At 58.9% G+C, this 13,839-nt stretch overlaps 1 protein-coding gene across 1 annotated transcript; it reads left to right on the top strand.

Annotated features, from left to right (window-relative positions):
• The first annotated feature begins 5,744 nt into the window (after positions 1 to 5,744).
• ERF (ETS2 repressor factor) lies at positions 5,745 to 13,350 on the top strand. Its single transcript, XM_060083697.1, has 4 exons — positions 5,745 to 5,904; positions 10,338 to 10,572; positions 10,951 to 11,066; positions 11,173 to 13,350. Exons 1-4 carry the CDS (start codon positions 5,883 to 5,885, stop codon positions 12,474 to 12,476), a joined length of 1,677 nt encoding a protein of 558 aa, XP_059939680.1. The 5' UTR covers positions 5,745 to 5,882; the 3' UTR covers positions 12,477 to 13,350.
• The last annotated feature ends 489 nt before the right edge of the window (positions 13,351 to 13,839 follow it).

Genomic DNA, 13,839 nt, shown 5'->3' with positions numbered 1-13,839 from the left:
CCCGTGCACCACAATTACTGAGCCTGTGCTCTAGAGCCCGTGAGCCACAACTACTGAGCCTGCGAGCCACAACTACTGAGCCCGCAAGCCACAACTACTGAAGCCTGCGTACCTAGAGCCCGTGCTCCGCAACAAGAGAAGCCACCGCAATGAGAAACCCATGCACGGCAACGAAGAGTAGCCCCTGCTCGCCATGACTAGAGAAAGACTGCGTGTAGCAACGAAGACCCAATGCAGCCAAAAGTAAAAAAAAATTATTTTAAAAAAAGGAGGGGCTTCCCTGGTGGCACAGTGGTTGAAGGTCCACCTGCCGATGCAGGGGACACGGGTTCGTGCCCTGGTCCGGGAGGATCCCACATGCCGCGGAGCGGCTGGGCCCGTGAGCCATGACCGCTGAGCCTGCGCGTTTGGAGCCTGTGCTCCGCAGCGGGAGAGGCCACAACAGTGAGAGGCCCACATACCGCAAAAAAAAAAAAAAAGAGGAGGGGACAAGCCATTTGTATGGGGGGGTGCACGTCGTTCATTTGCTTTCTCACCATCTATATGAGGCTCACACTGTTTTTGAGGGTTACACTGCCTATGTGGGGTTTACACCGTTTATGTGGGTTGCCCTGTTATATGGGTCCACACGGTTTATGAAGTACTTTTGGATGAGGCTCAGATCATTTATGAGAGCTAGCCTATCTGGACAAGGTTTATGAGAGTCACGCTGCCTATGTTGGGGTTCACACTGTTTTTAAGCATTACACTGTCTAGTGGGGGTTTACACTGTCCGTGTGAGAGTCACACTGTATATGGGGTTTACATCAGTTACGGACACTGTCTGTATGGGATCTGGTTGTGGCGTTATACCAGCTGTATGCAGACTCAGTTCACTTCAGCAAATACATATCACCAGCCTACGCTATGACAGACCCTGGTCTAGGCACTGGTGATAAAGCAATGAAGAATGTGAAGAATACGGATCAAGTCCCTGTCTTTGTGGAACTGACACTGAGTAGGACAAGTTCACCTTTTATGGAGGTTTCCCTGTTTATGAGATTCACACCGGGATTCATACTCTTTAGGGGGTTGCACTGGCATCGACTGTCCAGGAGGGTTTCTCTGTGTGTACGGAGCTACATTTTATTGGTATTACATTGGGCATAAGGGAGTTCACTGTCCAAAGATGAGCTTATCCATTCATTATTGATTGCCATGCTCTGGGGATACTATAGGCAACAAAACAGACAAAAATCCGTGCCCTCTTAGAGCTGATATTATGGAGGAAGGATTCAAATGACAAGCAAATACATTATGTCAGATGATGCTAAGCGCTATGGAGAAAAATAGTGCATACGAGGGACACAGGGATCTAGGAAGGGGGCTCCAATTTAAAATATAGTGGGGCTTCCCTGGTGGCGCAGTGGTTGAGAGTCCGCCTGCCGATGCAGGGGACGCGGCTTCGTGCCCGGGTCCGGGAGGATCCCACATGCCGCGGAGCGGCTGGGCCCGTGAGCCATGGCCGCTGAGCCTGCGCGTCCGTAGCCTGTGCTCCGCAACAGGAGAGACCACAACAGTGAGAGGCCCGCGTACCGCAAAAAATAAATAAATAAAAAATAAAATAAAATAAAATAAAATGTAGTGGTCAGGGACTTCCATGGTGGTCCAGCGGTTGAGATGCCACATTTCCACTGCAGGGGGCAGGGGTTTGATCACTTGTCAGGGAACTGAGATTCCCACATGCCACGTGGTGTGGCAAAATATATATATATATATATATGTATATATATATATGTATATGTATGTATAGCGGTCATAGTCCAATTTATTGGGAAGGAGGCTTGTTTATTTTATTTTTTAATTTTTGGCCACACACTGCGTTGCTTGCAGGATCACAGTTCCCCAACGTGCCCTCAGCAGTGAAAGCACAGAGTCCTAACCACTGGACCACCAGGGAATTCCTGTGAAGGTGATTTTTAAATAAAAACCTGAAAGGGATGAGGGACAGAGCTAGGCAGACCTCTGGGGGAAAAGTCTTCAAGGCAGATGGAATAGCATGGGCAAAATCCCTGAGGGAGGAATATGCCTGGCATATTCTAGAAACAGCAAAGAGGCTGGAGCGTAGTTGGAAAAGAAATGAAGGGGAAAGGTGGGAAGTGAGGTCAGGAAGGAAGGGCCTTGCAGGCAAGGAGCTGTAAAAGCAAGACGTTGGCTTTTACTTCCAGTGAGCAGAGGGGCTATTGGAGGGTTTGCGGCAGCAAAGGGATGTCATGTGGTTGACTAAAACCATTCTGGCTGCTGATAGAGCACAAACTATAGGGACCAGTGGCAGCAGGGAGACCAGTGAGGAGCCCCTAGACCAGGATCGTGGTGGCAGGGGAGGGTGGCTGATTCTGAAACAACTGAAGGAAGAGCTAGCGGATGAGAGTTCCCTTCAGATTGGATGTAGGACGAGAGAAAGGAATTCAGGATGATTCCAAGGTATTCAGCCTGAGCAACCAGCAAAATGGAGCTGCATTTCCCTGAGATGGGGAGGACTGGAGGTGGGGGGACAGTTCGGGGGAGATCCAGAAGACCATTATGACTTGGAAAACTCGAGAAATCCAAATGGAAACACTGATGAGGCAGTTCAACATGTGAGATTGGAGTTCAGGGTAGAGTCCTGAGATGGAGATAGAAATTTGGGTGTAATCAGCATAGAGACGGTATATGAAACCGTGGTCTTGGTGGAGATTGTCAAAGGAATAGGTGTAGATGGAGAAGAGGAGGACCTGGGACTGAGCTCTAGGGCCCTTCAGCTTTTCAAGTCAGGGAGATGAGGAAGGGTGATACTATAAAGGGGTTACATTTTCTGTTTGGCAATGGTTACACTGTTTAGGTGACTCTGCTCTCTAAACAGTGTGGGTGGGTCCCACTATTTCTAAGGGAATGACAATAGAGTAGTAGTGGTTCGTTATTGCTTATATGGGTAATGGGTGGGTTGCAATTTTGATTTGTGTCGTCCACACAGTTTCCTTTCTAGGTGTGAAGTCTGTGAAGAGTTGTGACTTCTGTGGGGATACGTTCTATCCATGCCTTTGCCTGACAACAATAGGATAAATGTTATCTGTGTCAGGACAGTAAACTGGAACAACAACTAGGTCCATGGGAGTCGGGGTGTCCTCACTGTCCAGACAGAGTTGTTTTCTCCATGGAGTGTTACGCTATTCATCCCAGGCACATCCTAGGTCTGTGAGAGGCTGTGCTTTTTACCAGCCCCAGGGGCATTTGTGGAGGCTTTCCATAGTGAACTTGCTCATTGGAGTTCACATGGCCTTGGTTGGATGGTATATGTTCAAGGAATGACCAGTGGTGATGGATAGTTTCCATCACAAGTTCACAACATCTAGGTGTTTCACATAGGAATGGTGGGGTTCACCATCCCTGGGGGTGGTTTTCAGTGTTCACAAGACAACTGAAGTATCCAAGACAGTCCACACTTCTATGGTGGAGCCACACAGACCCCTGAGGGGTTATAATATCTGTGGACACACCATTTTCACCAGGCACTCCCATTCTCTGTGGATGGCTGAGAGTCTCCCATGAGGCATACCCACCATCTATGATTGTGTTTCACAGAAACTGTGGGATTGAATTATCCAGCTGGGTCAGGGTAGGATTATGCTATTAAACAGGAAATGTCACTGTCAGTGCTGTGTGTTTATTGCCAACAGTTGGAGTCTGTAGGGTGGGGGGTGCTCACCTCATCCACGGGGTATATCATTCACTCTGCTAATAATTATTACCAGTATTTATTGTGTACTTACCTCAAATCTCTGATTTCTCACAACAACCTAATCATGTAGGGCCTATTAACATCTCCATTTTACAGATGAGGAAGCTGAGGCTCAAAGAGATAAATTCACTTGCTCTATGTCACGTACAGGAAATAGCAGAGTTTGGGTTGCCACCCCAACCTCTGTCTTGCTGGTGGGAGTATGGAGGTCACTGAGGCTGTTATAGACCTATTATCTTTTAAACTTTGCATCGTCTTTTTCTGAGGGAAGGGGGCAGTAAAAGAGGTGGTAAAATATAGTGGTTAAGGGTGGATAGGTTGGGTTTGAATCCTGGCTCCAACACTTCCTGAACCTCATTTTCTTAATCTGTAAATGGGACTAACAAGAGTAATTCCCTTCTTTGGGGTTTTGTGAGGATTGAATGAGAAGATGTCCCGACAATGCTTGGCCCAGTGCCTGGCACATCATGAGCGAGAGCAATTCAGCAATTCGGGAGGGAGCTGTTATAATAACAATGATGATGATTATCATTGCTGGACCACACTGCTCCCAGAGGGTTACAATATCCATGGGGGAGCTGCACTGTCCGTAGGCAAGGTGACATAATTCCCCAGGGAGGTGATGCTTCCCGGGAGGCCTTGGTCTCCCTGAGGAAGAGGCCTGAGACTTCTGAGGCACTGGTGAGGTTCTGCTCTAACACCGCTAGGAACCCAGCAACAGAGGCTGGGCTTGAAGCCCTAAGCACCCAGAGCCTGACCCTTCAGGCCTTCCCTCTCTATGGCCTGGTCATCTCTGTCTTCTTGATTTCACTCTCTCTGAGCATCTCCCCCCGCCCTCCCCGCTTCGTTTCCTTTGGTACCTCAGAGTCTTTTCTGAGACTCTGTTTCCAGGATCAGCCTGTGAATATAGCTTCTATTTGCCCTCTACTGTTGGCCATCTGATCATTGCTGATTTCCTGTTTCCCAAAGCCTCAGGCTCCATCCATTCCTCCCAGCTGCAGAGAACAGACTTACACTGCCCTACGCGCTGGCCTTCATCCTTAAGCCCTGGCTTCCTCTCTCCTGGCGACCCCCCAGTGCCCCTTGGGAGCACATTTGTTCCGACTTTGCTCACCCCCTCGCATCCTGACCCCATCCCCGGAACCCCCTGCCCTGGAGGTGGAGGTGTGGGTACCTCCGGCGCCAGCCGTGTCCCCAGGACAGCTGCAGTCTGGGGATGGGGGGGCGGGCTACCGCGTGCATTCTCTCTGGTCACTTCCTCCCCAGTTGGGACTGGGGCTATCTGGAAGGCCAAGACCCCATCCCTGGAGGAACGGAGGGCACAGCCGCCTCCCTATTTCCGATGCTGGGAAATGCTCACCACCCATTCCACCCCACCCCTGGACAGCTGCCCCCATTCAGGCTCAGGATTGTTGGTGGGGGGACATGGTGAGCCCAGCCTGGGAAATGCTGTGGTCTGGATCATCCTCCAAGGTCCTGACCCGGCCCCCCTGCAGAGAAAATTCTGCCTCCTCCCAAAAGGTCCATACTCCTCCTCACAAAAGTTTCTGACACTCATCAGAAGGTACCCCCCAACCCCTCTTACAGGCTTCCAAAGAAAATCTGGACCCCGCAGTGGGCAGGAGAGGAGGAGGGGCGGCAGGTCGCGAGTCCTGAGGACTTAAGTTATCTTCAGACTTGGAGCCTCAGAGAAGGGTCATGACCCCCCGGACCCCATCCCACCCCAACCCCCTCCTTCCCTCCTCCCCCGTCGCGCGGCCCCTTTAAGCCTAGAGCCGGCCGGTCCTCAGTGGCTGCGCGCCGACGAGTGTGGTGTGTGTGTGTGTGTGTGTGTGCGTGTGTGTGTGTGTGCGCGCGCGCGCGTGTGTGCGAGTGCGCGGGGAGGGGGCGGGCGCAGTGTCTCCATGGCGACGCGGCGGTGACGTCGCCGGCCGGGGGGCGTGGGCGTCCCGGCCCCGGAGTGCGATATTAACCCGGGAGGCGGCGGCGGGGAGGGGAGAGGCTCTGAGAGGCGAGGCCGGGTGAATCGGCGAGGGCGGCCCGACGGGCTCGGGACGGGACGGGGCAGCGCGGGCGCCGGGAGCTGCGGCCCGGAGTCGGGGCGCCTCGCCCCGGGCCCCCCAGCATGAAGACCCCGGCGGACACAGGTGGGGGCGGGGGCAGCACGTGTGGGGGAGACTTGTTGCCCCGGGAAACCAGGCGGAGAAACTTTGGGGGGGCTGAAGGGTTCTGGGGGAGCCCGAGTGATCCCCAGTTCCTGGGGACCCCCAAGCACTCCAGACCTGTTGCTTCTTGCGGCGCGAGCGGGGGTGTGCACCGGACCCCCAATTCCTGGCTCTGGGTGCAGTGGTATGGGTGCTGCGAGTCCTGGTTCTCTCCTTGCCTGGACCCCGAAAGCTGGGCTCTCCCTCACTCCCGGGATCACGGGGGTGGCTGGGTTCCTCCCCGCCGCTCTGTCACGTTGCACTCTGGGGGCCGGGACGTGTGCGGGGTGTGTGTGTGCGGGGGGGCTGTCCACAGGGCCCGCTATCCCAGGTTCCGCGCTGTGCGGTCCGGCCCGTGACCTTCACCGCGATGTGTGCCCCGCACCGGCTTAGAGGGGGATACAGGATGGCCTCTAGGAGGAGGGCGTGAGTGGGGAGCCCGGGACTCGGGGACCGGGCTGCACCGCCCCTCCCCCGCCCGTCTCCGCCGGCTCCTCGCTCCCCCGCCCGCGCCGAGTCGCAAAGTTCCAAAGCGCAGCCCGAACGTTCGAAAAAGGAACTTTTTGTTTCCGACCTTAGAACGCGCGGCTTTAAGGTCGCTCGGGAGAGACCTGGGAACCCTCCTCCCTAGCCTCCGGGGACTCGGGGTTGGGGAGGGTGGGGAAGGTGGGGGTGGACGCGGAGGCTTCCCCCCCTCGACCCCCTCCCTCATCCAGCTCTTCTCTTTCAACCGGCCGTCTCTTCCCTCCGCCCCCCTCTTCCCCGCCAACTTGCTCCTCCTTAAGGGGCCAAGGTTCCCCTCCCCCCCCGGTCGGCGGGCGGGGGGCAGCAGGATTAAACCCCCCCCCCCGGACTTTCCCCCTTCCCCTCCCCCGCCGCCCCCGGGCTCTCGCTGGCTGGACTTTGCGCCCGAGCGCGCTGGGGGAGGGGTCCCAGCCGCCCCCTGCCCGTCTACCCCGTCGGAATCCGGCCCGGGGCGGGGACGGGGGAGGGGGAAGGGGGCCAGGCGCCGCTGTTCAAACTTGTTTCCTTCCCCCGGCGGCGGCCGCGGCTAGGGCTCCTGTGTGAGGGTGTGTGCCCCGACCGGCCCACCCACCCTGCCCCCCCGTCGCTCGGCGGGTGGGGGCGGCTCTTAAAGGGCTCCGAGCCGGGCTCCGGCGCCTGGGGATTGGGGCCGAGGAGGGGGCTGGGCGTGGGGCAGGGGTTCGGAGTGCTGTAGGGTCAGTCACGTGCGTCCCACATACTCTCTGGCTCCCAAAGGCTCCAGGGCCGCTGGGCCTTGGGGGCAGCAGGAGCCTCCCCTCGCCGGAGGAGGGGGCCGAGGCACCCAGACAACCCCGCCTCGTCTTCCCTCCCTGCTACGGGCCTTCGCCTGGTGGGACCGGCTGGGCCGCTCCCCCAACCCAGTCTTGGGGCCGCGCCGTGTGTGTTCTCTGGCTGGGGGAAGGGGCGGGGGCCTGTACTGGTCTCCCAGTCGGTCCATGGGTCCATCTGCCTCCTGGCTGGCCGCTGCGCGCCCCTCCATCCGATCCTCCATCCCGGCCCCTCTCTCCTCTGCCGCGGCTGTTTCCCACTTCCTGTTTTCTTCCCGGCTCTGGCGCCACCGAAGGCTGCCTGGACTGGGGGAGGTGGCGGGGCCCCCCAGGAGGCCGGCGTGTTCTTCCTCTACCACTACCCCTCCCTTCCGACCCCCAGAGTCCTTTTAAAAAAAGTTTGGGCAGTTATGTGAATATGAGGGGTGCCCAAGAATTCTGCAGACCCCCCTCCCAGGTTTCCACAGTCTGTCTGGGAGATTCCCTACCCCGCCTCCGTGGGACCCAGGTGTGCCTTCTGGGACCCCGCCATCCCAGCCCTTCCTGTCTGCTGCTTCTTCTCCACCCTGTCTGGCAATGTCCTCAGCTCTTCTCTCCGTGTCAGCTGCTCTGTTTCTGCCTTGCTGTCCCCTCATGCTCCAGAGGTCCTGCACCCCCAAGCTTTCTTGGTGCGGGCCGGGTGGTTCCCTGTTTTAAGCACGTGGACCCATACACAACACACACTCACACATGCTCCCCTTGCCCGTGCCTGGCTCCTGGCTCCAAAGCCTGGGGAACAGAGCCCCATTGAGACACCCTGACGTCACCCCTCATCTTCCTTCTCCCCCCAAAGCTGGGAACAGGCCCTCATGTATGCCATGTCCGATGAGGAAAGCTGGCTATGGGGTGGGCCTGGGAATAGGGAGGGCCCTTGCCACGAGTGGGAGCCAGGGTTCTGGCCCGGGAGAGGGGGTTTGTTCAGGGAGGGGGCTTAACTAGGGGGCCTGGGTCAGTCCCGGGAATGCAGCTTGAGGCCTTTCCAGAGCCCCCCACCTCCCTTCCCTTTGTGTTGCATGTAGTCTCTCTCACTCCTTCTCTTCTGCAAAGTTTATTTTTAGCCTCCTGCTCCCCCGCTCCCAGGACTGTCGCTGCACACACGTTGCCTGGTTACCGGGACAAGGAGGCTGGGGCGGGTGGGCTGGGAAGGGTGGCTTTAATTTTGGGGGGAGGGTGGAAATCAGTACACACCCCAGCTCTAGACTGATGTCTCAGGGGCTTCGGCCCCCACCCCAAGTCGGAGAGCCAGATTGGGGTTTAGGTGGGGGGGAGCGCGAAGCTTGGTGCCCTGAAGGGAGACAGGAGTTTGGAGGAGGTTGGAGGGTACATGGAGCGGGCGGACTCTTGGGTTCCAAAGGACCTCTGGGCCCTGAACAAGACCCTCGGACCTGGGTTCTCTAGCAGGGTGAGCATAAAGGGGTGAACACCTGGATTCCCAAGAGAGGGATGGGGCTGTGGATGCTGGGGGTCCATGGAAGGTGTTGTCAGGGGCTGTCACTTCTGAATGGAGCAGGGGCTGCTGGTACATATAGTACCCTGGGTCTGTGACCAGCTGGAGGTCATATGGTCATATCCCTGGAGCCCTGAGGGGCTGGTTTGAGGCTGGAATTTCTGAATGAGGCAGGGACCAGGTGGGGAATGCTGGCCATCCCAGTCTACCCAAGGCCAGGGCTCAGGGAGCTGGGTGCCAGTAGAGGTTAGAGTCAGCTCTGATTTAGAGGGAGTGGCCCCTGTGGGAATAGGGACTGCTGATCCCCTGTGTCCCCATGGGGAAGGATCCCCTGTTGGATTCCAGACTTGGGTGGAGTCTTTGGGGGAGGTTCCATGTTGCCCCAGGCCTGGTTGGTACCTGCTTGAGCTGGGGTGTGAGCCAGGGCCAGGGGAGGGAGGCTGACCCTTGCGGCCTGATTGGGACTTGGGACCCCGCCCATCCTTAGCTGTCCTGTCCACCTTGGCCTTCTCCCTCTAGTGGCACCAGGGCTTCTGTCTTGCCTCCCCCCTTCTCTTCCTCCCTTTCCCTCCTCCCGCCCCTCCATTACCGGCTGCCTAGTGCTGAATTATTGATGACCCCTGATTACCCGGGGGTTTGGGAAATGACAACAACCGCAGCCCCCCCAACTCTCCCCCCCCAGGCTGCCCACCACCTCTAGGGACCAGCCAGCCCACCACCAACCTCTACCCAAGGTTAATGCTGGGGGCGGGTAGGTAGGTGGGCAGGGAAGAAGCTGAGGATGAGAAGGCAGAGGGGGGAGCAGGCTACAGCTAGCGGTGCCTGTGCAGTCTTGAGGCCCTCCAGCCAGGTTGGGTCCGTGCACCCGGGTCTGGGTAGGGCAGTGCAGCACAGAGGGTCCAGGGCTTGATGGGGGGGCGGGGGGGGCGCTCTCTCAGACAGTCTGGGTTTCACTCTCCAGGGAAGACAGAAGCCTCTGTGTGTGCAAGCGCTGACCTCATCGTCAAGCAGCCACCCCACCCCTCCTGGTCCTTTTAAGAAAAAAAAAATCCTCCTTTCGGGGCCTAGGGTGGGAGTAAGGGCTCCGGTAGGTCTTGGGAGGGAGACTGTGTATGTTCCTAGGAGGGGAACAGAGAAGGTCGTGTGGCGGTGGGGGGGGCCGGCGTGATAGTGACTGACCCTGAACGGGAGTGCGGGTGGGCTGGGTGGGGGGGCTAGCCCCAACCCGTCTGGCCACGTGTGCCCCTTCCTGCCCCTCCCCCACTGGCAGCCTTGCCCGCCGGCCTGGCTTGGTGCCTGGCCCCCTGGCACTGGCCCCGGGACCCGCCGCCGACGGTTTCCTGTTTCTCCCGGTGTCGCTGGAGCAGGCTCCAGCTTCCCCTCCCCCCAGCTCCTGTCTAGCCCCCCTCACACACAGACAGACACACACTGTCTCCCTCTAACCAGGTTCTGGCTTGGCAGGGGGAGACGGATTTCCCCACGTTAAGGGTGGGGTAGGGGGTGGACCCTGGGATGGGCCCCAGGGCCCCAGACTTGGCGCCCTGACCCGGGGCCGCACCCCTGCCTCCTGTCCCCAGGGTTTGCCTTCCCGGATTGGGCCTACAAGCCGGAGTCATCCCCCGGCTCGAGGCAGATCCAGCTGTGGCACTTTATCCTGGAGCTGCTGCGGAAGGAGGAGTACCAGGGTGTCATCGCCTGGCAGGGGGACTACGGGGAGTTCGTCATCAAGGACCCCGACGAGGTGGCTCGGCTCTGGGGTGTCCGCAAGTGCAAGCCCCAGATGAATTATGACAAGCTGAGCCGGGCCCTGCGGTGAGGAGGGCAGAGGCCCCTGGGCAGATGTGGACAGCCCCCCACTGGTTGGGAGCCCCTGGCCCATGGGAATAGGCTTTGGGTTTGCCTTCCGGGTCCAAATCACAGCTGCGTGACCTTGGGCAAGTCCCAGACCCTCTCTGAGACCATTTGTCACACCGAGGTGTCCTGAGGAGAGAATACAGCCAGGGACGTGGCCTCCAGTCTGGCCCCAGAACTGAGGGGAGAGCTGGTCTCCACCCTCTGGACCTTGATTTCTCTCGGGTGGCCCATGCTTCTCGGTCACCCTTTGCGAGCAGCACTCACACGTGTCAAGGTACGGGGTCTGGACTTGGGTCCCGTGTGACTGACCGTCCGATGGTGTTTCTACATCCACAGCTATTATTACAACAAACGTATTCTGCATAAGACTAAGGGGAAACGGTTCACCTACAAGTTCAACTTCAACAAACTGGTGCTGGTTAATTACCCTTTCATCGATGTGGGGTTGGCCGGTGAGTACAAGGGCTGGTAAGCATGGCCTCAGAGGGACGCCAGGGTCTGTCTGAATGTCCAGGCGGGGCTGGGGGCCTTGACATCGTGTCTCCCCTCTCCCGCCAGGGGGTGCGGTGCCCCAGAGCGCCCCGCCAGTGCCGACAGGCGGCAGCCACTTCCGCTTCCCTCCCTCAACGCCCTCCGAGGTGCTGTCTCCCACCGAGGACCCCCGCTCACCACCGGCCTGCTCTTCATCCTCATCCTCCCTCTTCTCGGCTGTGGTGGCCCGACGCCTGGGCCGAGGCTCTGTCAGTGACTGTAGCGATGGCACGTCAGAGCTGGAAGAGCCACTGGGAGAGGACCCCCGGGCCCGGCCGCCTGGCCCCCCGGAGCTGGGTGCCTTCCGCGGGCCCCCGCTGGCCCGCCTGCCCCACGACCCGGGTGTCTTCCGTGTCTACCCCCGGCCCCGGGGTGGCCCTGAGCCGCTCAGCCCTTTCCCCGTGTCGCCTCTAGCCGGGCCTGGCTCCCTGCTGCCCCCTCAGCTCTCACCGGCTCTGCCCATGACACCCACGCACCTGGCCTACACGCCCTCACCCACGCTGAGCCCTATGTACCCCAGTGGTGGGGGGGGCCCCAGCGGCTCGGGGGGAGGCTCCCACTTTTCCTTCAGCCCGGAGGACATGAAACGGTACCTGCAGGCCCACACCCAAAGCGTCTACAACTACCACCTCAGCCCCCGCGCCTTCCTGCACTACCCCGGGCTGGTGGTGCCGCAGCCCCAGCGCGCTGACAAGTGCCCGCTGCCGCCCATGGCACCCGAGACCCCACCAGTCCCCTCCTCAGCTTCGTCCTCCTCTTCTTCCTCCTCCTCTCCATTCAAGTTTAAGCTCCAGCCGCCCCCACTGGGACGCCGGCAGCGGGCGGCTGGGGAGAAGGCTCTGGCGGGCGCTGACAAGGGCAGTGGCGGTGCCCTCGGTGGTGGTGGCGGCGCAGGCGGGCTGGCCGAGGGGGCCGGGGCGCTGGCCCCCCCCGCCCCCCCGCCCCTCCCACCCCAGATCAAGGTGGAGCCTATCTCGGAAGGCGAGTCAGAGGAGGTGGAGGTGACTGACATCAGCGACGAGGATGAGGAAGACGGGGAAGTGTTCAAGACGCCTCGTGCCCCCCCTGCACCCCCGAAGCCCGACCCCGGCGAGGCACCCGGGGCAGCCCAGTGCATGCCCCTCAAGTTGCGCTTTAAACGGCGCTGGAGTGAAGACTGTCGCCTGGAGGGGGGTGGGGGCCCCACTGGGGGCCTCGAGGATGAGGGAGAGGACAAGAAGGTGCGTGGGGAGGGGTCTGGGGAGGCTGGGGGGCCCCTCACCCCAAGACGGGTGAGTTCTGACCTCCAGCACGCTACAGCCCAGCTCTCTCTGGAGCATCGAGATTCCTGAGGGCTGTGGGCAGGGGACCCCCGTTCCCTCCACCCCCCCATGCCTCTTTTGCTGCCTTAACCCCCCCCCCCATTCCCTGGAGGTGAGGGCAGCTTTCTCGTCTCTTCCCTGCCTCCTCCCTTTCCCCTCCCCCATGTTTTGTATAAAACTTTTAATTTCGTTTTTTTTTTTAACTGTGAGGGTGGGTGGGTGCCCAGGGCTGGGGGCTGTCCCCTGTCTCTGTGGGTTTCTAAGCTCCGGGCAGAGTGGTAGGGGGGAGGGGGGAGTTAAGGGGGCCACCTCCATTCTGGGGAATTTATATTTGAACTGAGGCTCTGGCCTCAAAGCCCAGGAACTTTTTTATTACAATCGCTTAGGAAGTAAAGCCTTGTCTCCCTCCCTGTTCTCTGCCTCCTGTACCTCTCTCCCTTTCCACCCCCGGCCATCCTCAGCCCCGATCCTGCCTTCCCTGCCCCTCCAGGGGCCATGAGTGCCTGGGTTTCTCATACCCCCCCACAGGGTTGCAGCAGAGGAGGGAGGAACATGTATGATGAACCAAAAATTCTGTGGGGGGGGGTTGGGGGTGGAGGAGGGTGAGGGGTGCCGCCCATAGGCCACAAATCTCTACAAGTGCCTGCTATCCCTCTCCTACTCCCCACCCCAGCGCCAGTCCAACCCCTTCACCCCAGCTGCTCCTAGGACTAGTCCATAGGCAGGCAGGTGGGAAGGGGGTGCCCTGAAACCAAACTGGAAGCCCCCTCTGCCTCCCAGCTGGGGCCCCTGGGCTGGGGGTCTGTGGTCAAGCCTTATTCTGTATTGGGGACGGAGGGTTGGGGGGAGGGAAAGTTGGGGGCTGCTGGAGAATGTATTCAAAACAATAAAACTTTGGACCTTTGGATGCAGTGATATGTCCTGGGTGCCGGGTGCTGGGTGCAGCCACTGCAGGGCAACAGGCTTTGCTTGGTTCTTAAGGACAGGGACCTAGACTGGACCCCCAAATGGACCTATGGCCAGAGGGCCTAACCCCATCTGAATGGGGCAAATCCAGGTCTGGGAAATGAACTCCTGACCTGGGGCGGCACTTAACCCCTGGGCCTGATGGAAGGTCTCGGGCATGCTCTGGCCCTCTGACTGCTCCCCTCTTCCATGGGGGATCTGCTCATCCTTGGGAGCCCCTTAGGCTCTTCAACACCACACCATGGCCCTTGCTCTCCTGCCTACAATGCCTTTCCTCTCTGTGAATTCCTAGTCATGCCTCCATGGAGCTCCTTTTGCGCTACATCTGGTGTTCTCCCACACACCACTCTCCTTAGAGGCGCTTATGAATTAATCTGGGAGTCCTTTGGCAACAGGCTTGCAGGGTCTCTTGAAATGTAGACCTTGC

Source organism: Mesoplodon densirostris, chromosome 19 (genome assembly GCF_025265405.1).
Source record: "Mesoplodon densirostris isolate mMesDen1 chromosome 19, mMesDen1 primary haplotype, whole genome shotgun sequence".
In the NCBI taxonomy this organism is placed as follows: domain Eukaryota; kingdom Metazoa; phylum Chordata; class Mammalia; order Artiodactyla; family Ziphiidae; genus Mesoplodon; species Mesoplodon densirostris.
The sequence above is the reverse complement of the archived record's forward strand: the minus strand, read 5'-3'. Positions and strand labels throughout refer to the sequence as shown.

Bases quoted from the DNA above. Each gene is read 5' to 3' on its own strand.
- ERF (XM_060083697.1), top strand. From the start codon at position 5,883: ATGAAGACCCCGGCGGACACAG. The intron at 10,573-10,950 runs GTGAGGAGGGCA...CTACATCCACAG, and splicing joins AAGCTGAGCCGGGCCCTGCG to CTATTATTACAACAAACGTA. The intron at 11,067-11,172 runs GTGAGTACAAGG...CTCTCCCGCCAG, and splicing joins CATCGATGTGGGGTTGGCCG to GGGGTGCGGTGCCCCAGAGC.